Source organism: Lynx canadensis, chromosome E3 (assembly GCF_007474595.2).
Source record: "Lynx canadensis isolate LIC74 chromosome E3, mLynCan4.pri.v2, whole genome shotgun sequence".
Taxonomy (NCBI): domain Eukaryota; kingdom Metazoa; phylum Chordata; class Mammalia; order Carnivora; family Felidae; genus Lynx; species Lynx canadensis.
Window position 1 is genome coordinate 40,636,446 of NC_044318.1, and position 25,678 is coordinate 40,662,123.

Consider the following 25,678-nt stretch of genomic DNA (forward strand, 5'->3'; position numbering starts at 1 on the left):
CCTCCCTGCCTCCCTTTCTCCCTTCCTCCCTCCCTCCTCCCTTCCTCCCTCCCCCTTCCTCTCTCCCTCCTCCCTCCTTCCTCCCTCCCTCCCTCCTTCATTCCTCCCTCCCTTCCCCTTCCTCCTTTCCCCCCTTCCCTCCCTTCCCCCTTTCCTCCCTTCCCCCTTCCTCCCTTCCCCCCTTCCTCCCTCTCCCCTTCCTCCCTCCCCCCTTCCTCTCTCCCTCCTCCCTCCTTCCTTCCTTCCTTTCTCCCTCTTCATTCCTTCCTCCTTCCCTCCCTCCTTCATTCCTCCCTCCCTTCCCCCTTCCTCCTTTCCTCCCTTCCTCCCTTCTCCCCTTCCTCCCTTCCCCCTATCCTCCCTTCTCCCCTTCCTCCCTGCCCTCCTTCCTTCCTTCCCTCCTCCTTCCCTCCCTGCCTCCCTTTCTCCCTTCCTCCCCTCCCTCCCTGTCCCCTTCCTCCCTCCCCCCTTCCCCCATTGCTCCCTCCCTCCTTCCTCTTTCCTTCCACACAGACCATCCAGTCCCCCGTGCCCAGCCTGTCCTGAGGGTGGCGTCACAGACTGTTTCCACTGACTGGAGTTGTTCAGGGTTGTATAGGGGTGGACGGGAGGTGTGGGGTAGAGGGTGTCATCCAGCACCAACGGGAGTGGTACACGGAGGGCTTCCTGGGGGAGGAGGCGTCTGTGCCGGGTCTGGAAGCCTGAGCACAGCCAGGAGACGAGAGGCCTGAGACACATCAGCCCCCTGCAAGCTCCTCCTTGTCCCAGAGAGTAGGATGAGCCCACAGGGAAACCTTCCTCCTTCGGATTTTAGGGTGTGGTACCCCCAGGGAGTTTCGGTGGCCCTTGGATCTGGCGTGGCTTGGCAGTCGCATTGTGTCTGTGTGACCTGTGACCCACGGTGGTGCCTCTGAGCCTCAGTGGCCCCCTCTGTTTGATGGAGGGGGCACCCGGCTGTGGCCTCTGCACGCCTTGAGACCCCGTTTCCCACCCCGGGTGGCCAGAGCCCTAGCACTCCGCACACGGCTCGTGTCGAGGGCTGGGCCGAGTGAGACAGCGCGAAGACCCCTGAGCAGTGTCCCCGCTGCCTCAGACGCCCGGCTGTGCCCGCAAGCCCGCCTCCGGGTCCCCCTGCCTCTCTCGGACTGCTGGGGCCCGGGGCTCACGCTTGTCCTGGCCGTCACACGGCGGGGACGGCCTGCCTTTCGTTTCTGCCCTTGCGGGGGTGGAGCGTAGCCTCTTACCTGGCAGAGAAGCCCGAGCGCACCGTGTGGTTCTGAGCGGCTCACCTGGCACAGGTAGGGGAGGCCAGGTGTGGGGGGCACGTCGCCTTGCCTGGGCCGGGCTGACGGTTCCCGGGGGTGGCCGGGGCTCCGCTTCTGCACCGGCTCGGCGTCCTGTCCGTGTCTGTGGGGCACCTGCCCGGGGCTCCCTGCTCGTTCCCTGGCCGGAGCCCACGTAGGAGAACGGGCCCCAGAGCGCCAGAGCCCAGCCCGCCCTGCGGCCTCACGCCCAGCGCGTGGAGCAGGCGTGGGCCCAGTGGCCCCGACGGGAGAGGCCTGCGCAGGGCGGACAGGCGAGGGGCGTGCCCGGTGGACATCACCGAGCTGCCTCCCCGCTCCTCCGCCCTCCAGGTTAGCGTGGGGCTTCCCGAGTCCGGCTCTTCCCTGGTGGCCCTTCCTCTGCCGGCCCCCGACCTCGGCGTGCCCTCGGGCCCCTACCGCCGAGGGGTGCTGGGACTGCCCCGCCTGCGGCCCACAGAGCCTCCGTGAAGGCTCCTCGGTCTCTGCTGTGAGCCCCTTCGTTTTTGCCATTTTCCTTGCTTTCTGGTATTTTAGGACATTGTAGGCTTGGCTTGTGTTTTCTGCCCCAGACCTGAAGTCACTCTTTCTCCAAAGAAAAAAGTGCCACTCTGAGTTGTCATTCTTCCAGGCTTTTTTTTTTTTTTTAAAGTTTATTTATTTTTGAGAGAGACAGAGACAGAATGCGAGTGGGTTAGGGGCAGAGAGAGAGGGAGACACAGAATCGGAAGCAGGCTCCAGGCTCCGAGCTGTCAGCACAGAGCCCGACGTGGGGCTCGAACTCACAAGCTGTGAGATCATGACCTGAGCCGAAGTCGGACGCTCAACCGACTGAGCCACCCAGCCACCCCCTTCCAGGCTTTTCTGTGGACGGAACCAGGAATTTTTTCAGGATAAAATACTTGTGTGTTCACGTGGGCTCTTCAGTTCCGCTTCAGGGCGGCAGGCTTGGGCTCTTATCTTCCCCGTAGCACAGCTCGATGGGTGCCGTGCATGTGTCTCTCCTCCCGTAAGTGCCAGATCTAAACGACACCCGCTGAAGATTGCTCTGCTTTATTCCAGCACACGCTCGCGCCCCGTGTTGGGGTGACGGCACCCTTAGCCCCACCTGCCACCAGCAAGGGTCCGTGACACTCACTTTGTCCCCAGGTACCGTTTGGGGGCAGTTACGCTATCATTTGTTGCCGTTTGCTTTTTGTAAGTATTGCCTTTCCGATCCCGGCTTTGTTTTTATAATCGTGCGGAGCAGTGACGTGTTTCCGAGGCCGTGCCCGCAGACAAGGTGTCTCCCCTCCGCACCTTCTGCCCTCACGGTTTGTCTCTGGTTTCAGTGAGCAAAAACGCACCCACGTCCACGTCTGTCCCCGCCTTCCTTGCAGACACTGCCCCTGCCCCTCCACGTGGACCCCCACCTTGCTTTTCTCACATAACCCTGCGTCCTGGCACAACCTGGCTTCCCGGCCCGGCCAGTCCCAGGGCTGGGGGGGCGGGGGGGGGGGGGGTGCGGTCTGCCTGCAGCTGGCCTGGGGGCATGGCCCCGGAGCCCCGCCGGTTGCCCCGGAGCGGGCACAGGTACGCGTGTGTCCAGGTGTGGCCGGCTGTGCACAGGGAACCCGGGCAGAGTCCAGCCCAGCGCGTGAGCGCGAGAATGACCCGGGGTGCACCCGGCCATGCCCTTTGCTTTGGCTCACTAAGCCGAGGGCGGGGGGCGGCGTGGAGAATCAAGTGTAGGCCAGCATCGTGGGGCTCTTGCAGCAGGGAGAGAGCCTTAGCCCAGAACCAACCAGAAACAGAGGCGCTGCACCTCTCAAGATTGTTTAAAACTGATGATTCGTAATCAGGTAACAGATAAACACGAAACACCCTGGCCGGGTAGGCGAGGACAAACAGACCGCGTCCCAGCACCTTCCCCGCGGCCCGGAGACGCCCCCGCTGCCCTGTCGGACACGCGTCGCTCCGGGGTTGCTGCCTTGCACACGTGCGCGTGTCTTCCGATATGACGAGCTGTCTTGTCACACGCTCTGCCCCTCTGGGGTCGCCCCGGTGACCGTTGCGGATCAGCACGGAGGCCTCCCCGTCCTCGAGTGACTGCCCAGCAAGCTGCCCCTGGTGACGGGCGCGCCGGTGGTTCTGTGGCTTTTGCCGGTGGCTTTCCGACGGGCATCCTTGGTGCCTCGGCTGGCCTTGTTTTCTCCCTTCCTAGTGCCGGGTGCCGGTATGAGGCGCGGGGACCCTCGGGGCCACGCGGCCGGCTTCAGGCAGAGCTCCTCCTGGCCCTGGACCTGGTCTGGCCAGTGACAGGCTTCACACGTTCTTGTTCTCCGCACTGGCCTTGGTGGGATGGCAGAAGTGGGGTGCCGTCTGCATCTGGCCACAGTCATGTTCTTTTTGACCAGCGGGCGCTCTTAAAGTCAGAGTCCGCCCTCACCGTCGTGTGGGACACAGGAGTGTTACTCATCCTGGGCCCTCACTGCGCTCCGGTCATGGGCTCTCTGCAGGTGGGGAGTGCGCTCCTGGCCCCTGGGCCTGCCTGGGCCCACAGGGGGCTGACTCCGTGAGCCCTGGCTGTCTCCACAGTCCCGGTGGCCCCTCCGGCTCTGAGAGCAGTAACCCCCTTGCTGGCGTGCTCATGCCTGGTGGCCTGGGGTATGTCCCTCGGGTGCCTTTGACATAGGAGGGTCCGACTCAGGGCCAGCCTTGTAAAAGCTGTGTGTTTTCACTCAGGTTCAGAGTAATAATAGCAAAGTTAAACGACTCTGAGTTGGCCACATTTCCTCTCTGAACAGGAGCCTCGGGACCCTAATGGCATCACTAGAGACCATCCACCCGGGGTCCACGCACCTTAGCTGTGTGCTAACTGGGCACCCCCTGGCGGGACCCCCACGCCCCCTGGCGGGACCCCCCTGGCACCTCCTGGCGGGAACCCCCTGGTGGGACCCCCCCCCCCCACCTCCTGGTAAGACCCCCACGGCACCCCCTCTCGGTGCCCCCGGTACCTCCTGGAGGGACCCCCGCTGGTACCCCTTGGCAGGACCCCCACACCCCCTGGTGGGACCCCCACGGCACCCGCTGGCGGGACCCCCACGCCCCCTGGCCGGGCACCCCTGGCACCTCCTTGTGGGAACGCCCTGGTGGGACCCCCACACCCTCTGGTGGGACCCCCCTGGCATCCCCTGGCGGAACCCCCCTGGCATACCCTAGCGGGACCCCCACACCCAGGGCAGTTTGTTTCTCCTTTGGGCAGCTCCGGCTTTTCCCGGGACGACCGCCGGTCCCTGACCCCGAGTGCTGGTGCGTCCCGGCTGCCCACCTGTTGGGAGCCTGGGTCCCGCCGCCAGGCCGGCCAGCTCGTGACCCACCCTTCCACCTCAGCCTCCGAAGCACCCTTCCACCCCGCCTCCCTGGCCCTGGGTGCCTCTGTGCCCACCCTGGGAAGTGGCCCGTGAGCAGCTGATTGGTTTAGCAGCCGTGGAAAGAAAGCACACGTGTCCCCAGCCCACGGAGCCCCGGTGGCGGTGTCTACAGACAGGCCGCTGCGTTCTCCCCTCCCACGTGCTTGGAGCGGGCTCTGCGGTTATGAGGACACCGGCTGCCTGGATCTTGTGACCGGGCCGTGGGCCCTCTGGTTTAAAATAAGCGAGATGCCTTTGACCCTGGAGAACACGCCCGCCTTGCGAGGTGATGGGGAGGGGGAGGGCAGCAGAGTTCCTGGGTCGTGTCCCTGGCCGTGGACGTGGCCTGCAGAAGGGCAGCTGGGAAGGGGGGCCCTCTTCACTGTAAGCTTTCACACCGGGGTCACCCGGCCCTGTGAGGATAGCGCAGGGCCGCTCAGGGCTTCTGAGACCCGCGTCCCTCCAGGATTAGCACTGCCACGGGCTGCAGAATGCCGAATCTTGTTCCTCAGGGGCTCAAACCACCTGCTCTACAAACGGGCCTGAGAACCAAGGAGCCCTGGCTGGTGTGGGGGGGGGAGGAATCCCAGGGGACTGCTTGGAGGAGGTGAGGACAGTAGTGTTCAGGGGGGAGACAGACGAGGCCGTGGAGCTCCGCAAACCTCAGGTGGCTGGGCGAGGATGCCCCACGTTGCTCCCGAGTAGTCGGGGCCAGAGGGCAGACTTGCTTGCCCACTGCCTGGCCGGCTGGCAGGGAGGCTGCACTGACCCAGGCTGAACCTCAGACGGACTCCCGCCGGCTGGCTTCTCTGCGCATCCCCTCAACCCTGCCGCCCGCCACAGCTCCCCCTGCACCACCCCCCAGCCTGCCCCGGAGCCGGATGCCCAGCCCTGGCTGCCGGCATGAAATCCTTGAAGAAAGATCTAGAATCTGAGTCTCAGGAGACAGGCTCTTGGAGGTGACTCCCCTTGGCTCCCAGGCACTGTTTCTGAGCCCGTCGTGCAGAGGTGGTGATGAGGTTTCCAGCCCAGGCTTGGTTACCATGTGGGACGGGTCCTGACCCGGAGCCTTCTGTGCCCGTTCTCTGTCTCTGGTTGATCTGCCGTAAGTACCAGAAGCTGCTTCTGGGGTGTCCTCCCCACTACTGGGCCCCCAGGCCGAGGAGACCAGGGCACTGCCGATGTCTGTCCACACGGGGCATTGGCGCCTCTCCTCTCGCATGGTCTTTGCCCAGTGGCAAGCAAGGGATTGGCTTTCTTACCTGCGCTCCGACCACGGCCTGAGGCCGGCAGGGGGCTGACCTGGCATTGACCCTCTGTGTGTTTGTCGAAAGGCGACAGCCGGAAGGCCCCAGCTGTTCGGCACCCACCCCGTGTTGCTGCCACCTCTTGAGGCACGGACTGCGCCTGCCTTGTTCTCCACGGTCTCCCGGTGGGTGAGCCAGACCGGGTGTGGTGCTCGAACCCCCCTGGGGCTGCTCACCCTCGCCCAGAGGTGCCCAGCAGGAGCCGGGGTTGATGGGGCTCTCAGTCGGGTGGCCCCTGGAGCCTCCGCTACCCCCTGGGGGTTCTTGGTGCCCTCCGAGGACGGATGGCTGCACGTGTCCTCTGTGGTGCAGCCAGGCTTCCATCCGGGGGGCCTTGGGTGCTGCATCTAAAAAGTCGTTGTCAAACACAAGGTCCCTAGACTGTTTTCTGTGTTATCTTCTAAAAGTGTCGGGGCGCCTGGGTGGCTCAGTCGGTTGAGTGTCCGACTTCAGCTCAGGTCATGATCTCACGGTCCGTGGGTTCGAGCCCCACGTCGGGCTCTGTGCTGACAGCTCAGAGCCTGGAGCCTGCTTCAGATTCTGTGTCTCCCACTCTCTCTGCCCCTCCCCTGTTCATGCTCTCTCTCTGTCTCAAAAATAAATAAACGTTAAAAAAATTTTTTTTTTTAAATAAAAGTGTTAAAAAAATTAAAAAAAAATTTTTTTTACATTTATTTATTTTTGAGAGACAGAGCACAAGTGGGGGAGGGGCAGAGAGACGGGGAGACCCAGAATCCGAAGCGGTTTCCAGGCGCTGAGCTGTCAGCACAGAGACCAACGTGGGCCTCGAACTCACCAACCGTGAGACTATGACCTGAGCCAAAGTCAGACTGCTTAACTGATTGAGCCACTCAGGTGCCCCTAAAAACATTTTTTTAATGTGTATTTATTTTTGAGAGAGACAGAGTGTGAGCAGGGGAGGGGCAGAGAGAGAGAGGGAGACACAGAATCCCAAGCAGGCTCCGAGCTGTCAGCACAGAGCCCGACCTGGGGCTCAAACCCGTGAACGGTGAGATCATGACTGAGCCGAAGTCGGACGCTCAACCGAACGAGCCACCCAGGCGCCCCTGTGTTTTGTGATTAGATGAGTTAGTTCTTGTAAAGGAAGTAAAGTCTGGGTCTAGACTCAGCGTGTGGACATCCTCTTGTTCCGGCTCAGTGTGGGGGAGACTGTCTTCGCTCCTTTCTCGAAGGTCGGTTGACTGTATTCGGGGCGTTCTGTTTCTGGGCTCTCCATTCCGTTCCCTGGGTCTATTATTGGCCTGTACTCTTGCCAGCACCACACTGTCTCAATTATTATAGCAGCCCTCTGGCAGGTCCTGACGTCCGGCAGTCCGCGCTCAGACTTCGATTCTGTGCAGGCTGTTCGGCGTCATTTGCTTCGATGTGTGAACCGTAGGATCGGTGTGTTGATCTCTACACAATGACTTGTTGGGATTTTTATCGGAATTGAATCTGCAGATCAAGTGGGGATCCAGTTGACAATTTGTATTTGTTACTTAATGTTTTTTTCACCCGAGTTTTGTAGTTGTCCTCACATCGATCTCATGCATATTTTGTTAGGGTTATGCCTGGGTGTCTCATTTTGAGGGGTGCTACTGTAAACGGTGTTGGGCTTTTCATCTCACATTTCACTGTTTCATTGCTGGTGTGTAAGAAAGTGACCGGCTTTTGTATATTAAGCTTGTGTCTTGCAACCATATCTTGAGATAGTGGTCTGTGATTTAACTTTTTTTGTAAGGCCTCTGTCTGGTTCTGGTGTTAGGCTAATGCTGCCCTTGTAGAATGAGTGAGAAACTTTCCTCTGCTTCGGTTTTCTGGAAGAGATGGTTGGGAATTGGTATAATTTCTTCCTTAAATATTTGACAGAATTCACTCATGAGCCCTCTGGGCCTGCGGGCTCTCTGTTACGGAAAATTAATAATTATTGATTCAACTTCTTGCATATATTATCTATTCTTGTCAGTTTTGGTGGGTAATGTCTTTCAAAAAAACCGGTCTCTTTCATCTAGGTTTTCACATCGTCTGTGGTGTTCGTAGCGTTCCTTTATCCGACTCTTAGTGTCTCTGGGACCTGCGGGGTTCCATCCTCCTCTTCCCTCACTTGTGTTTGCTCTCTCCCCTCTCTCTCTCAGCCTCACTAGAGGATTGTAGGTTTTTATTCATCTTTGCAAAGAACCAGGTTCGGTTTTGTCGATTTTCTCTGTTCACTTCGTATTTTATTTTTATTTTCATTTCATTAAAAAAAATTTTTAATGTTTATTTTTGAGAGAGAGAGAGAGAGAGAGACAGAGCATGAGCGGGGAGGGGCAGAGAGGGAGGGAGACACAGAATCGGAAGCGGGCTCCGGGCTCCGAGCTGTCAGCACAGAGCCGGACGCGGGGCTCGGACCCACGAACCGTGAGATCGTGACCTGAGCCGAAGTCGGACGCTCAACCGACTGAGCCCCCCCAGGCGCCCCTCCACAGATTTTAATAAGCTGCATTTTCATTTGTGTTTAGTTAGAAACACTCCCGGTTTCCCTTGAGCCTTCTTCTTTGCCCTATGTGTTATTCAGTGTGTTTTTCAACCTGCAAATATTAGGACTTTCAAGCTCTCTTTTTGTTACTAATTTCTGGTTTAATTCCGCTGTGGCCCAGGAGGAGACACTGTGTACCATAGTCTCTTAAATGGGTTCAGGTGTATTCTGCGGTCCAGGATGTGGTCCATCGTGGTAAACTCCTGCGAACTTGAGAAGGATGTGTGTTCTGCTGTGTTTGAGAAGGAGTCCTGTAAGCGTCAGCCGCGTCTGCTTAGCCGATGGTGCTTTTCAGCTCAGCCGCGTCCTCGCTGGTTTTCTGCCTGTGGAGCTGCCGGTAACTCACAAAGGGGTGTTGAAACGCTCCAGTCTAATTTGGGATTGTTTGTTTCTCCTTGCACTTCCGTCAGACTCGTTTTGCGAGATGTTTTCTATTTAGCAGACCTGTAACGGACGCCCGTGTTCCGTGCAGAGGTGCGTCTGCAATGCCCTCGCCTGGTCCGTAATTAGTAATTTAGTTAACCGGTCCCCAGCCGTCAGGTGTTCCAGATTGCCGTGACTGCAGACAGCGCGGTCCCCAGCGGCCCAGTGGGTGCACCGCGCCTCGTGTGTTTAACTGTGCCTCCAGAGTGAGCGCGGGAGGGAATAGAACCTCAGCGGCCCTGCGGGGTCAGAGGGCACATTCTTAAGAGAAAAGCTCCCCGGCCTCAGCCTACACCTGCGGGCGCCGGTCTCCATCCAAGGTGCCTTCTGACTCGGCAGCTCCGCTTGGCCGGGGCCTCTGGGGGCGCGATGGACGGCAGGGCTGGGGCTGTGCACTGGCGATTCTGGGCTGGAGATCCCGGCCCCCACCCCTTCCCCCGAGGCCCGGCCCCCGTCCCGGGTGCTGCGGACACACTCCCCACCGGAGTCCCGGGCGTGTGTTCGTGCGCCCCTCTCCAGGGCCCGGCGTTTGTGCGTGGGGAACCGCTGCAGACGAGGTGGCACCAGGCCCCCGGGGCGGAGGCTCCCGTGCTCCTGGTGCTCCAGCACCGCGTCTCCAGAGGACACGGCCACGCCTGAGTTATCACTGTTTACAGAGGATTATTTGGAAACTTGCAGTGGATGGAGAAACATAGTGAGCTCTCACCCAAACAGTGGAGAGGCCTAAACACAGCCCGGGGCCACTGTCACTCGGGCTGTGACAGGCAGCATAAAGCAGGATGTGGGCACCAGAGCTTTTGCCTGCGGGTCCCTGGCGCTTGCTTCCCTGGGTGACATGGGCCAAGTCCAAACAGTGGGACAGAAGTTCTCCCGTGGCCGAGGCGGCTGGTTTGGGTCCTTCTGAACCACTTCTGAAGGGGACGGGCCAGACATCCCGTCTCTGGCATCACTTTGGAGTCAGGAAAACACGCTCGTGTGCACCGGGACGTGCTTTCTGCAGCCTGGGCGGTCTTTGTTCTTGCGTTCTGTTCACATCACTCGCGCCTCCCTTGTGTTCTTCGTGGCACACGGACGTGCGCTTCTGTGCACGGCCGAGGGGCTGCCTTCTGCTCTTTGGACATTGCCAGCCGGAGGCGTAGCACATCCCCCTCCCACATCCGCGTCCCCTCCGTGCTTCTGAAAGTTTGACGTTTGTCCGAGTAAGTCGTTTAAAGAAGTAGAGATCCAGAAATGTTGAAGGCACTGATGCGGTCTGCTTTCCTTCTTACTGGAGGCGACCCTGTGGCCCGTGCCCTGGGGCTCCCTGCGTAGATCCCGGGAATGCCCTCCACCCGCCAGGGTTTCCAAGATGCAGCACCGCGGGTTGCTGGAGCTGGGGAGGGGGGGGGTCCGTGTGGGACCCTGTCAGTCCCACCCCGCCGCGTCCCAGCACTGGAAGGAGGCCGGGTGCGTGGGCCCACGTGCAGGGCTGGCTGCTGGGTGCCTCCTTCCAGGCCCGTCCTGCTCAGGGAGGCCTCGCTCTGAGAACTGGCACGGCCTGTTTGCTTCTGCAGCTTCGCAGGGGTGGGGGCAGGCCGCCTGGGCTGCGGCTTCAAGTATGTTGCAAACGTGAGCCGGCAACAAGGGGTACAGAAGCCGTGCTGGGTCGTGAGGCTGGCGAAGACGGGGGTGCGACGTGCCCCGGCTGCCTTCATCCCCGGGGGACCCTGAGACACGCGTGGGCATCTTAGCAGGGCCGTGTGGGGGGGATCTGGAGCTGGCAGAAACGGCCACGGGAGCTCCTGATGGCGGGGCTCATTCTGCTAAGTGCTTCACGAGTGGTTACGTGCCCCGTGGCCTGTGAACATGCCCATGCCTGCCCATTCTCCGGATGGGTTAAGTCCTCGGAGAGTCCGCCCCTGGGGTCTCTCCAGGCAAGTTGAGGAGTGGCACCGGGTTCCTGGGTTGCCATCAGAGAAGCAGTTGTCACAGGACGACCCCCTCCCCCCGCCATGATGAAGTCCCACGTGTGCGGCTCCCCACAACGGGTGCAGGGGCAGGAATCCGTGGCCTCCTGGGGATGGTGGCCAAACGAGAGCATGTGGTCTGACCAGGGTGGAAATGGCCTGAGCTCTTGCTGTGTGAGAACACAGGCCCCATGTAGCTAGAGCTAACTTTTTTTTTTTTTAAAGAAAAGCCAAAAACTTCGGTTTTTGTAACTCTGTCAATTTTTAAACGTTGGGAGCTAACTTTGAACGTGCAGCTAACATTGGCACGTGAAGAAACAGTTAAGTGTGGAACGATCAATTCTCTCTCTCTCTCTCTCTCTCAAAAATAAATGAACATTAAAAAAAATTATAGGTGTAGTACATGTTCTGTGAACGTGGATGCAAAAACCCTAAGTAGCCAAACAGATCCAACTTGATTTTTGAAAACCACACATCCAGATCAGGTAGGGTTTATCTGGTTTTCAAAAACGGTTTGAGCTCAGAACACTGTCCATGTGTCGCCGCATTGACAGATCCCAGGAAAAAGATCTGTGTGGTAGATCACGTAGGTGTGGGAAGAGAATTTCATACAGCGCAGCACCTATTATAAAAATTCTTAGCAAACTAGTCCCAGGAGGAAAATGTTTTAATTTAGTAAAGGCCACACGTGCCCATCGCAGACAAGCATCCTGACGTTAAGGGACTTTGCTTATGTGCCGGGTCACCTGGTTTGCAGTCTTGCACTCCCACTTTCTGGCTGTGTGACCCCAAGCAAGTTCCTTACCCTCTCTGTGCCTCAGTCCTCCTCTCACCACAACGGGGATGACGGTGATAAATGCCACAAGGTTATAGTGAGAAGTGCCTGAGCTGAGATTTCACCCCAGCAGGGTGAATGCGCCCTCTTCCTCCTGGGAGAGACAGAGGGGGTTCCTGTCCACACCCCCAGGGGTCAGCGCCCAGGGGTTGTTTTCTGCTCGGATAGAGGAGGAGATGGGGGCTGGCCTGAGGTGACAGTGACGTGACAAAGGGACTCCTCACACCCGGGAAGTGTCTGGTGGCCCCCAGCCGGCTTGGTTTCATCCTGCAAAGTCTTATTTTCAGGGTCGAGACAAGTAACTCAGCAGGAGGTCATGTTCTACATACTGACTTGCGTTTGGACTGTTTGGACTGTGTATGGGGTTTAGACTGAAAACAGACAAAAACCCGAGGTTTTCTATGTCGTGGGGCTTAGCTGTGGCACGTTTACACCGCTTTATTTGGTGGGGATGAGCTTCCGAGATGGGCCAGGAGCTCTTCCCTGAAATACCTTAAGTTGGGGTTCATTGGTGGCATTCTGACCTCAAGGCTGGGACCTCATTTTGAATTTGTCTTTGAAAACATGACTTCACGTGAACCCCCTTCCCCCGCAAGAGAGTCAGGCTTGGGGGTAGGGTCACCCCCCTGCAAGGGAGTCAGGAGTGAGGGGGAGGGGCACCCCCCCCCCCAGGGTGTCAGGCGTCGGGGGGAGGGTCACCCCACCCCCCAGGGCGTCAGGCGTGACAGGTGGTCTAGGCTTTGAAGTTGATGCCCGCTGATGCCCTGTGGCCTTGTCGCTGGAACCAGGGAGAGTGCAGCTCTCAGGACGTGGCTCTCTCCGGGGCTCAGTTTTCCCGCCTGGGAACTGGGCACCCGGTGGGATCCAGGTGGCAGCCAAGTGTGCCTGGAAGGGCAAGTGTGACCGTAGGCGGGGGGGGGGGTGATGCCCTGTGGTCCGTGCAGGGTCCTGGCTGGCATCCAGCCTTCCTGCCCTGGGAACATCTCCAGGAGGCCAGACCTCGGAGTGGACCCACCCCACGAGTCGGGGCCTGGCGCCTGGCCAGAGAGAGCAGACTCCCCCGCCCTGGTTGTTCTTCTGTGCGTCCTCTGCAGCATGAGTGAGTGGGACCTTGACGGGGTGGTCAGCCTTACTGCATCCCAAACCAGCTGCGTGACTGTGGGTGAGTCACGTAGCCTTTCTGAACCTTGATATTCCTGTCGGTAGAGTGGGGACAGTGATGGGAGCCAATGTCTTTCCATGCTTGTGAGGTTCAAATGGGAGAAGCTTAATGAGGCTTTGTTTTGGGTCGAGGGTACTGGGCTCCGCCTGAGGAATGTAGGTCGATAGCCACCATTTTCAGTGAATGGCCTCAGGAAGCAGGGACTTTTGTTACAAGACCCACACCATGTTCTAGTTGATCTCCTGTCTTGGAGCTGCCTTAACAGACAGCTCGTTCTCCATCTATCTTTCCTTCCTTCCATCCATCCGTCCACCCCCCCATTCACCACCCACCCACCCACCCATCCATCCAGCCACCCACCCATCCACCCACCCATCTGTCCATCTATCCATCTATCCATCCATCCATCCATCCACCCATCCATCCACCCACCCATCCATCCACCCATCCATCCATCCATCCATCCATCAATCCATCCATCCACCCATCCACCCATCCACCCATCCATCCACCCACCCATCCATCCACCCATCCGTCCATCCATCCATCCATCCATCCACCCATCCACCCATCCACCCATCCATCCACCCACCCATCCATCCACCCATCCGTCCATCCATCCATCCATCCACCCATCCACCCATCCACCCATCCACCCATCCATCCACCCACCCACCCATCTGTCCATCTATCCATCCATCCACCCATCCACCCACCCATCTGTCCATCCATCCACCCCCCCATTCACCATCCACCCACCCATCTGTCCATCCATCCATCCATCCATCCACCCACCACCCACCCATCCATCCATCCACCCACCCATCCACCCACCCATCTGTCCATTTATCCATCCATCCATCCATCCACCCATCCATCCATCCATCCACCCATCCACCCATCCACCCATCCACCCATCCACCCATCCATCCACCCCCCCCCATCTGTCCATCTATCCATCCATCCACCCATCCACCCACCCATCTGTCCATCCATCCCCCCCCCATTCACCATCCACCCACCCATCTGTCCATCCATCCATCCATCCATCCACCCACCACCCACCCATCCATCCATCCATCATCCATCCACCCACCCATCCACCCCCCCATCTGTCCATTTATCCATCCATCCATCCATCCACCCATCCATCCATCCATCCACCCATCCACCCATCCATCCACCCACCCATCCATCCACCCATCCGTCCATCCATCCATCCGTCCACCCATCCACCCATCCACCCATCCATCCACCCACCCACCCATCTGTCCATCTATCCATCCATACACCCATCCACCCACCCATCCACCCACCCATCTGTCCATCCATCCACCCCCCCATTCACCACCCACCCACCCATCCACCCACCCATCTGTCCATCCATCCATCCATCCATCCACCCACCCCCCCACCCATCCATCCATCCACCCACCCATCCACCCACCCATCTGTCCATCTGTCCATCCATCCATCCATCCATCCACCCATCCATCCATCCATCCATCCACCCATCCATCCACCACCCACCTACCCATCCATCCACCCACCCATCCACCCACCCATCTGTCCATCCATCCATCCATCCACCCATCCATCCACCCACCCACCCACCTACCCATCCATCCACCCACCCACCCATCCACCCACCCACCCATCTGTCCATCTATCCATCCATCCATCCATCCATCCATCCACCCACCTACCCATCTACCCCCCGCATTCACCACCCATCCACCCACCTACCCACTCGCCATCCACCAGCCAACCTCTGTCCTTCCAATCCATACCAAAGACCTGCTCTGAGTCAGACCTGGGCTGGCCATGTGTGTCAGACTGCAGTGAGGTGGTCTTCATTCTCAGAACTCACAGTCAGCTGAGGGATATGGGGTCAGGAAACCATCCACAGCAGGGGGAGGAGGGTGAGAGCTGAGCAGCCCAGGGAAGGAGGGGCACCAGGACAAGGAGTAAGTCAGGTGGGAACTTCCATGGGCTCTGGTCTCTGAGCCGTAAACCCCGCAGGACCTGGGACCCAGCACTCCGCAGGCCCTGAGCATCAGGGGCCAGGCCCGGCTGTGGCTGGGGTCCAAGTCTGCCCATTCCCTGGCCACCACCCTGCCCCAGCTCCCTGTCAGCGGTGCTCTGCTCCGGGTCCCAGCACCCGGCACGGACGGAGGTAGGAGGCCGTAAAGGGGTCCGTGGACTTGGTTGGGAAAGCCGCCGTCCGACAGTCACCAGCCCACTAAGGCTGGCGTTTCCTTCCGTTGTGCACCTGAGCGGTGCCTGGGATGTGTTTCCGCACCCATCCTGGCTGTTGCAGATCGTCTCAAAGGAGGCTCATGCTCGTGGCTCCCTCACCGTCGGGTGCTCCCTAGGCCCCTGCTCGCTGTGATGCAGGCAGGTGTGCGAGTGCCTGGGCCGGTCTGCTGCAGACCGCTTGTCTGGGTGCTCGGACCCCTGTCTCCGTATCGTTGACTTCGCTGGTTTTTCTGTTTATTCTGCTTTTCTGGAAGGCGTGCATAAACACAGCTAGAAGCCGAAGACATCCACGGCGCAGCGGGCCTGAGAACCAACCTTGGCCTCAAGTTGCCAGAAACCATCGGTAGCAATAAGTAGTCCTAATTAAAACAAATGAATAGATAATGCCTCTGCCCCCACCACTCCTGGTCAAACCCTGAGGGCCCCTTCGCTGCCCTCGAGCGAGGTGAGTTCACCTGCTTCTGGCGAGAGGTGCCCGCGGGGCCACATGGACACGGGGCCAAGACCAGCAGGCACCCCTTCGTCGGCTGCTCCCCGCTGTTGAGGGAGTGGCGACCACTCTGGCCTGGGGACCTCTCAGGAGCCAGAGGACCCCACCGTCGGGCCAAGATCGGGGGAGGGCAGGGTGTGCCTGTGGCTTCCCCGGGGCTGGCGGCCAGGACCCTCCACCACCTGCTCTCTGAGGGCACTTCCTGAGACCGGGAAGGCCCCGTGCCCCCGAACACACTGGGAGGCCTCGCTTAGCCCCGGGCGCCCCACAGAGCCCTGCACAGGAAGGCAGGGGTGCGGCCTGGCCTCACCTCTTCCCAGCTGCTGACCTTGGCAGAGTTACTTAGTGTCTCTGGTTTCCTTGTCTGGACGAGACAGCCGCAGGTCTGACCTCGGAGCAAGCGGGCGGATGGAGGGCACCCGGCCAGCGTCCTTGGGGAGTGAGGGCTGTAACCTCTTCACGTTTCTGTGTCTCCACGGCCGCGAGGGCTGTGTCCCCGGGCCTGGCTCAGGCCCCCACCCAGGAGTTGCCAAGCCCAGTTCCGGAGCCTGGCGGGGGCCGCGGCAGGACCCGGTGTCAGACGCTGAGATGCAGGCGACAGCTTCAGTAAAGGTTTCCAGAGGTCACTTACAGATTAGAATAGAAAACCGTTTCTCTTTTCATCAGAGCCTTTTAATGCCATTAAGTGCTAAGAGGCAGGAAGGATTGGGTCTTGTTTGAGAGGACGCAGAGGTGGGGAAGGAGGGGGGCCTCTCGGCGTCCGTCCCGCACGCGGCCTGTGTTCCAGCCTTGGTGACGGGCTGGGGGGCTCTGGGGGCGTTAGCTTCTTCTGAGGGAAAAGGGGGAGGGCGGCCCTTTTTGGTGCGTGGGGCTGGGCTCTCCGGCCTCGCTGTTCACAGATTGGGAGTCATCGCTGCTTCTGTACCTGGGGAGGCGCCTGTGTGGTCAGCGGGGCGCTGGCCTGGCCTCGGCAGGACGGCCGCTAGGGGATTCTCCATCTGGACACACGTCACGAAGCACAGGACAAAAACTCGAGTTACAGCCGTTACTTCTGTGTGAACGACAAAGGCACCAAATCGAGACAGGCTTTTCCATGGGCTCGTCCGCGTGGAATGGAAGTCCAGGCCGCGTGTGGGGTGGGCGGTGGGTTGCGGCCCTGCCCTGGGGCTTGACCGCTGTCCCAAGCACCTGCCCCGGCTGGGTGGTGACGGGTCCCGGGGTTGGCTTGATTACTCCTGGCATTTGGGAAAATGTTTTACCATTGCCGTTGAGAATTTTTTTAAAAACGAGGCAGGAATTGTAGAATCGTTTCTTCAACGCCAGCTCACTTTGAGATCCCTGATGCTGTGGTTTTGAAGCAATGCAGTTTGGACAACTGACCAGACCCTTTAACGTTTCCTGGATCCTAGAGACAGCGGAGCACAAGGCTGTTGGATCTCTGGTTTCGCGCTTGCCCCTGGGGGGTCGTGTCCAACTCCCGCGAGTTCCTCTGAGGTTCACTCCCCTGACCAGTCGGGCGAAGGTTTCTCGTTCAGCGGGGGGAGAGGAGGCAGGCCCCCTGAGCCCTGCCGTGTGCCCTGACCACACAGGGGCCCCAGCTGCCCGATTCTCCTTTGGGACCCCTGGGTGGGTGGGCGCGGGCTCCTGGGCGTGGCCATCGCGTTTGGGGAGCGAGGCTGACCTCTGACGGTGCATTCTGGATGCAGTCCCGCGGAGATGAGGGTCCCACGCTCCACCTCCCCCCCGCCTGTGTCCTGCCCGTTCGGTCCATCCGACAGCCACTTTAGGAAACTTAACGGCCAGGCCGCCCTTTGGCACGGCCCGCGGGTCAGGCTCCGGTGGCCGGCCAGGCCGCGTAGAGGCCCTGGTTCACTGCCTCGGGGATCTCGGGACACTCCTCGAGGGAAGTGTGCAGGAAAGCAGGCCCACAGGACGTTTCCTGACGCGAGGAACAGCCAGGGTCTGCCGTCAGCTCGTTTTGTGTCTGACGCAGTGCGAGCGGGTGTGATTCCGTTTCTGTGGAGACCCAGACCGAGAACCCCGTGGATCCCGGCTCGGACACGGTCCGGAGGCTGGGAGCTGTTGCCCGGACGGCAGGGCCACGAAGGGTCACGATGTCCTCCGAAGGCGGATTTTTCCGTTTCCCCGGAGGGGGGGGGGGGGGGTCCGTGCCCCGCGCTGCCGCAGCCCCCACATTGCCGTGTGTGTTCTCTTGCAGCGACATATTCGACGCCATGTTCCCCGTCACGCACATCGCCGGGAGACCGTCATCCAGCAAGGTATGTTTCCTGCTTCCCTGAGCCGGGGCGCCGGGCCGCGGGCTTCCCGTGAGCACAAGGCCCGCCCGCCTGCGAGAAACGTCACGGCTCTCTGCACGCCAACCCCACGTCTCCGTGACGTTCCACCAGCGAAGCTGGACCCTGAGACGGGCCAGGCGGGGACCACAGGGGCCCCACCACACACGAGGCATGGGGGGCCGCGCGAGGGGAGCGTGCCCCTGTGGGTCAACCCTCGTGTCGCGCGTACGAGTTTTATTTAACAAACAAGACATACCCGGCGAGACCAGGGACCTTGGCCTCTGTGAAGCTGGGGCAGGTCCAGCTTCCGGGGGGACGGAAGCGTGGCCCCCAGTGCCCTTCGCGGTGTGCACAGCGTGTTTCTCTCCTTACAGGGGACGAAGGAGATAACCTTCTATGTGATCGACCAAGGAGAAGTGGACGTGAGTATCTCTTCCCTGCCTCGTCCGCGGTCCGGTCAGCCCAGGAGCGCGTTTCATCCGGAGGCCGGCGTAACGCACCTGAGCGTGGCGCGAGTAAGAGGGTGTGCGCCCACGGACGGTGGTCCCCAGGGTCCCCAGCGCCTTCGCAAAGCGGGCATGGAGCCGAGTGTTTACAGACCCCAAGGCCCTGGACAGCTTCCTCCTGTTCCCGCTCACCTTCCTCTGTCCACCTTGCTGGTCCGGGGCTAAGGGAGCCCCCCACCCATTGTGGACCTGTTGGGTGTGGCACAGACACATCCCTGCAGCCACCCCCCCCCCCCCCACTCAAGTGCTGAGGGCATCCGTCCCTCCCTGGTCCCCAGGCTGCCGTCCACACGGGGCTGGCGGACAGCGTCTCCAGGAAAGCCTTCGAATGGGCTTCTCTCTGACTCAGGCCCAAGTCCCTTAGGTGACCCGACGATGGGCCCACGCCCCCACCCCCCAGCGGCTCTGTCTTGCTTCCTGGGGTCCCGCTTCCTGGGGTCCCTGCTCTTGGGGCCTGCCCCCCCCAGCGGTGCCCTCTCGCTTCCTGGGGTCCTGCTTCCTGGGGCCTGTGCCGCCCCCCCCAGCTGGTGCCCTCTTGCTTCCTGGGGTCCCGCTTCCTGGGGTCCTGCTTCTTGGGGCCTGCCCTCCCCCCCCGCCCTGAGCGGTGCCCTCTCGCTTCCTGGGGCCTGCTGGTGCTGTGCAGCCTCTGCCAGGACCCCTGCTGCCCTCTTGCTCCCGCTTCTCCCGCTCCCGTCCTCCCTGGGACGTCCCTCCTCCGCACGCGCACCTGGCCCCATGGTCGTCTGTGGCCGAGCAGCTCCCTTCCTGTGACTCAGCTCAGCTTGTGGTTACACACCCATGGCCAGGTTACACAGCAGGGCTGGGGTGCTCGGTGTCTCCATGCCAACCCCCTGCACCACGGTTCCCTGCCCGCGAGGGGCCCCCTCCTCCCCCGCCCGGCTCCTCGACCCTGTTCTCGGTCAGGAGCCCCCCCCCCCCCCACCTGTCCTCACCTTGCTCCATTTTTGGTCAGATGTTTCTGGAGCCCTGCTGTGTGCTGAGAACGCACTTGGGGGCACGTGGCCCCTGCCCTCAGGGTTTGCCGGTCACGAGGGAGACGGCGGTGCAACAGCACAGACCTCTGGGTCTTTCCTCTTTTCCATCGGTTCCTGTTTCTGCTGTTCCTCGCAAACTCCTATGCCCCTCAAGACCCCGCCCACCCAAGCCCGGCTGCCCCTTATCCAGGCAGAGCCACACCCAGCTCCTCTCTTGGGCTGCTGCGCTGATGACCCAGGACCTTCCCTGCCACACAGGGGGCCCGACCCAACCCAGATCTTGGCTCCTGCTTCTCCTCCCCTGGGATGTTTCCTTCCTCTTCTGTGTTCGCTGGAGCTCGTGAATCTTCTAATTCAGTCTGGAGACGTCTTCAAAGGGCTGACTCGAGTCGTGCCACCAGGGCTCAGGCAGCAACGAGAGCAAACCCCGGGACTCTGGGCACACCCGGGGTGCTGCTGGGGTGAGCGGGTGCGGGACGCGGGGGACCTTCTCCCAGAGTTCTTGCATTTCTCTTCAGGAGCCTGGAAAGAACTCTGGGAGAAGGTCCTCGAAGGACACAGAGCTCACAGACCAAAGGGAAGCAGTCCTCCCGATGCGGCCTCGCAGAGCCCGTTGTGGGGTCAGGAGGAGGCTCTGTGGACGTGGTCCCTCTTTCTACACTCCCCCCCCCCCCAAACCCCGCTAATCTGCTCTCTCTGGGCCACTGCGGCCACCGCCCTGGGCAGACCCCATCCCTGCCCCCTCCTGCCCGCACCTGCACCACGAAGAACCCCCGCCCCCCGCCCAGCTCCCCACCCCCAGCTCTGATGCAGAGAGTGCACCTGGCGGGAAGCGCTTGAAGGTGTGAGAGGCGGGTGCCCACCAGGACCTGCCCCCTGACAGAGGGTCCCCTAAACAGCTCGTGGGCCCTGCCGCCCCGGATGATGGTCCCCTGACGCTCAGCGTCTTAGCGTGGGCTGTTCCCTCCTCACACCCACCGTTACATCTGTCCGAGTGCCCTCAGGTCCCGCAGGATAGCATCTCCTTCCACTGCCCCCGGCCCCTTCGCAAGTGGGACGTGACGGGGAAGGGGCAGCTGAGAATCGGCTGGCTTGGCCTGCCCTTCCTGACAGGGACCCTCCACACCCCCAGGGGGGGTCACAGAGCCCAGCCCCAGGGCCCCTTGGGGTGGGGTAGGGGCCGACAGGCAGTCCCCAGCCTCCCTATGACGCGCCAGGGGTCATAGCTGGCTTTTCTTTAGGCCAGGGACCCGCGGAGGCGGTTTGGGGAGGGAAGAAGTGAGGTCACCTTCTTGCAAGCTGGTTCCCCAAATATGTTGTCTGGGCGGGGTCCGGCCCCGGCCTCAGAAGTTCAGGTACAAAGGTGTCTTTAAGGTGCCCGCCGCACCCAGGCTCCTGGAGCGGGATGTCTGGGCACTGTGTCCGGACAGAGTCTCTGGTTTGGGCCAGGCAGTGCCTCGTAGGGGTCCCTCTGTCAGGCCCTTCGGGTCCCCAGCTGGGCGGGCGCCGCTCTGTGATGTGGGACCCACCGGGCAGCACTGCAGTGTGGTTGAAAGCCACATGTGAGGGAATCAAAAGGGCTCAGTCAGGAATCTGGGATGTCAGCTGGCCGGCGTGCGGTATGGGGCACGGGGTATCGTGATTACTGCCACCACGCTCCCGGTGTGGAATCACACAGATTCTCTGTGGCCCTGGCACCACGCTGAACGTGCCCATTTCTGTGAGCCGCCCTCCAGGGCACAGGGGAGCGGCCTGGCCTGGCTGACCCGGCCCCGGGGTCGCCGAGCCTGGCTGTGCGGCCTCACGAGGGGAGGGGGGCCCACGAAGTCTGGAAGCCCCGAGGGCGACCCCCGCCCCTCCGGGCCCTCTTCCTGGCTGGGCTCGGCACCCTGAACACCTTCCCCTTCTGCGGCGTGGATGCTGCCCTCGGCCCAGCGGCGCCCTGGGGGGATGGCCAGGTGGCCGGTGCCCAAAACACCAGGTTCGGCTTCAATTATGGTTTTCGAGAGACACCACAGCATGTGTTGCCAAGAGCTGTAATCCATTTTTATGAGTTTAAAAATATCTCCCAATTTGTTTTATTCGTGGAACATAGCATTTCTACTTAAAAGGGTACTCCACTGCCGATTTTAGGGCTCAGGAACGTAGTTCTGTCTGAGGCCTGGCTCCTCCCTAATCCTGGGAGGCTTTCGTTATTTTCGGACCCTCTTTGTGCCGGGACCGCCCCCCCCCCCCCCCCCAGGCTCCTGCCCCGCCCGGTTCCCAGCCTCCAGGGGAAGCCTCTGAGCTGCGTCCCCCCCCCCCCCCCGGACAGGGCACCCCGGGGCATGGTCACTTGTTATTCAGCGTTTGCCTGGTGCTCTGTTTTTTTAAAGTTGGTAAAATACACACAACGTGAAATTTGCCATCTTAACCAGTTTCGAGCCTACAGCTCAGGGGCACCGAGCACATTCACGCTGCTGTGCGGCCGCCCCACCTTCCGGCTCCAGAACATCCCATCTCCCCACACTGAGACTCTGTCCTCATTACACACAGACCCCTACCCGCTCCGCCAGCCCCGGCCCCACCGTCTCCTCTGTGTCCGTGAGACTGACGACCCCGGGACCTCGAGGGAGTGGGTCCCGGTGCGTGTCCTTTTGTGTCTGGCTTGCGTCACTCAGCGTCACGTCCTTGAGGTTTATCCGCGTTGAGGCAGGGTCATAGTTTCCTTCCTTCGTGAAGCTGAGTGATAGATAGTGGGTTGTGTGGATGGATCGCGCTGTGTCTGGTCACGTCAGGGGACACGGGGTGGCTCCCCCACCTCTTGGTTGTCGTGGATCATGCCGCTATGAACGAGGTGTGAGTGTCTCTTCTAGTCCCTGTTCTCAGGGTGTCCCTGTTAATCAGTCACTTACTACGTGCTGTGGCCACGGCCTAGAGCTGGTGCTGATGTTTCTCTGCTGCATTTGGGGCCTTCCAAGCCATTTCGTCCACAGAGCACATCTGGGGCCCGCTGTGGTCGGGGGCTGCTTCGGACTCCGCGGGGTAATGACTGTCCTCTGGGACTGGGGGACGGTGAGCCGACCCGCCCCAGTGTGGTGGTGGCCGTGCTCCGCGTTTAGGAGGGGCGCTCCGGGGTCCTGGCGAAATCCTGCTCTGTGGGCGCCTAGTGTGGTCTGTGTGGGGAGGGGGCAGGAGGAGGCCCGTTGCCATGACAGATTTGGGGCTCCTCTGGAGGGGGCCGGCCGGCTCTCCACCCGGTGGAAACTGAACCCGCGTGGCCCGGGTGCCGCGGACGGGAGCGTCAACGCCCGTGCTCGGGGCGCGCTGTAGCGGCAGCCAGCCAGGCCGCCCCGTGGGCTAGAGACGGCCCGGGCCGGGTAGGAGAGCCGCGGGGTGTGCCCTGCCCCCAGGGCTCCTGTGGGCAACCGGCTGAGTGACCTGGACGCGGTGGGCCGACTCCGGGCGCTCCCGTGAGGGCCTGGAGGCGGGAGGAGACGGGCCATTAGCTTGTCCTTGCCGTCTGTGAAGGAAAACAACAGCGGGGCACGCGGGGGCCGCGCCAGGCCGGCCCCAGGCGGCGTGAGAAAGCGGGCGGGGCTGCGGGCACCTCCTCCCGCCAGACGCGCTCTGTCTCCACCTCCCAGATGGTTTCTGCTCTCTGGCGGTAGAGGCGTTGCACCGAGATGCCCGGTGCGGGAGGGCGGGGGGCACGGCCAGGCGGGCGATGCTCCCTCCCCTCCACGAACGGGCCCCCCTGCCCCGGGCTCTCGTGAGCAGGCCCCTGTGCCCCCCTGCGCGCCCCGTCCGATCGCCGTCTGGACCCCTCTGTGGAGCGGAAGCAGGCTGTCCAGCTTGTGGCACGCCACAGCCACCTGTTGAGTGGCCTCCCCACGCCTCCCCCTCTCCCCTCGGGCAGCCCCACACTGTTCTCCGCTCCCCAGCAGAGGGAGTGTCACAGTGTAAACCAGACGAGGTTCCGGAACCTTCCGTGGCTGCCTTTTGCTTCTAGAACAACATTGCAGCCCTTCCCTCCCTGACCCCCTGCTCCTGCCCCCGTGGCGTCTGTCCCTGCTTGGCCAGGCCGCGTCTAGTGTCCATTCCTTTGTGGCCCCAGGGACTTTGCACGTGCTGTCCTGGGCTTCAGCCGCCCTTCTCCCACGTCTTTGCTCGTTGAGCCGACGCTCAGGCCTGGCCTCAACTTCCCCTTCACAGAGAGCTCGCTGCAGACAGTCACTGCCGTGGTCGTTCTAGACCGCTCTCTTCACGCCCGGAGCACGTGTCACGACGAATGTGCGTTTGTGTGATTATTTGCCTGCAGCCTTTCTCCCGGCCGGTGGGTGAGTCCTGTGGACAGGAACCCGCTGCCTTCCCTGCTGACCGCCAGCATTAGAACGCGCAGGGCACAGAGGGTGCGCTCAGTCCACACCGGGGTGGTGGGACACACGGATGGGTGGGGGCTCCGGGTTCAGCTGGAGAGGCACTGTCAGTGGTGGGACCGTGCGTGCAGCCAGTGGGGCCCTCCCACCATTTTCTTCTAAAAGAAAAAGAAACAAAAGTGAAAACAAAGCAAGAAGTAGCCGTTGGCGTGCCAAGCTGGGGGGGGCCGGCGCTGTGCCGGTCGCCGTGACAGAGGCCAGTGTCCACCGAGAAGGATGGCCTCTTTGGCTCGTGGCCGGCCTGCAGTGTGGTCCTGGGCCCTCTGTGGCTCTGCACAATGGTTTTCTCTGACGTGGTCACAGGGAGCTCTCCCAGGCCTGGGCCTCTGGGCAGGGAAGGGGGTCCCCTTAGTCCTGCCCTGCCTTTGGGGATGTTCCTCAGGAAAACCGGGTCCAGGGACGCCTGGATGGCTCTGCTGAGCCCATTCTCTGTCCCTGGGTCCCTGTGCTCTTTTGTCTGTTGGGCGGGGCTGGCCCCTGCCGGCAGCCGATGGAGGCAGGTGGCTTCTGTGCCCCCTAAGGCCACAGACACAGGCCCACACACCTCCCCAGACTGTCAGCAAAGTCTCCCGACCTCCGACCCACGACCCAAGCCCGACATTCCCCCTGGAGGAGTCACAGGAACCATCTGTGTCCTGCAGGACGTAGTGCACGGCGAGGGCAGAGGCACGTGCCCCCGATTGCTTTCCCGAGGGGCCGTGGTTGCTGAGGGGACCTGGGGACGTATGGGGCGTCCTGGAGCTATGCAGCTGGGGTCCATGCACGTGGCCCCTGGGGGAGTTCACGCCTCCGTGGCCAGGAACTTCACCGCAAGGAAGCCCAGTTGCGGGGAGGGCTGGCCCGGCTGTGCCTGGGTCACCGGGAACACGATAAGTGGTCACTGCCCCCTCTCCATGGGCCCCGGGTCCCCTTTGAGAAAACCCAGGGTGCACGTTCTGGAGGATGTCCCTGCACCCTGACAAACTCTGCATCCCTGCACGTCCGTGGCAGAGCAAGGCGGGCCTGTTCCCTGCCTCGTGGGAAGGACGGGACGCTGTTCTCGTTCCTCAAGGGCCTCGTTGTGTGGACCCTGGCGCCTCTTCCCCCTGGGGCCCCGCTGCCCAGATTCCCTGCGGGAAGCGAGTGCCGAGCCCCGGCTCCTGGGCCTCACTGTGCCCGGGCCACGCCCACCCCTCTTGGTCGCTCGCACGGAACGCGGGGTTCTCACCTGCATTGGCGTCTCTTGCAGACACGCGCGTCGGTGTGTCAGTCGTAGGGCAGATAATGAGTCGTTGATTCCGGCAAGAAATCACGCCCGTGATTCACCGCAATCCATTCTTTCCCGACGCGCACCCATTTTGCCAATGGGAGCTGTTCTTAAAGCTCATTGACACGCTGGGGGATAATGCCCGTGTTGTGTCAGTTTATAGGACCAGATCGGCACCACATAATGGACAATCTCGCCATTCTTGTGCGGTCCGGAACGTGCAGGGTCGGTCATAGTGGGAGCACTGTGCCGAGTACGCACGCGGGCTGAAAGGGCCCTTCTCAGCACAGCTCGTCTCGTCGGTGCCCCAGCAGCGTCTCCACTGACCGCAGGCCCAGGGAGCCTGGCGCTGTCCGGGCAGGGCAGGCCCTGCCAACATTGGCTCCTTCCGGGCCAGGCCGGGCCCGCGTGCTGGTTGGAGGGGGGGAGCCGGGGCAGAGACCCGGAGGGCGTCCGGCAGGGGCGCCCTTGAGGAAGCCCTGAGTGTGCGGCTGGGGAGACAGGCCCCAAGGCCCACCTAAGGCGGAGGAGGAACCGAATCGAAGCTCGGCCAGGGACGCAGCAGGGCTCTGCTCGGACCAGG

At 61.4% G+C, this 25,678-nt stretch overlaps 1 protein-coding gene across 1 annotated transcript in view; it reads left to right on the forward strand.

Moving 5' to 3' along the window:
- PRKAR1B (protein kinase cAMP-dependent type I regulatory subunit beta) overlaps positions 1-25,678 on the forward strand; it is a 101,596-nt gene that overhangs the window by 51,287 nt on the left and 24,631 nt on the right. The window contains 4 exon segments of the mRNA XM_032591552.1: positions 17,852-17,892; positions 17,895-17,912; positions 18,305-18,321; positions 18,323-18,352. Coding sequence (XP_032447443.1) covers positions 17,852-17,892; positions 17,895-17,912; positions 18,305-18,321; positions 18,323-18,352 — 106 coding nt within the window.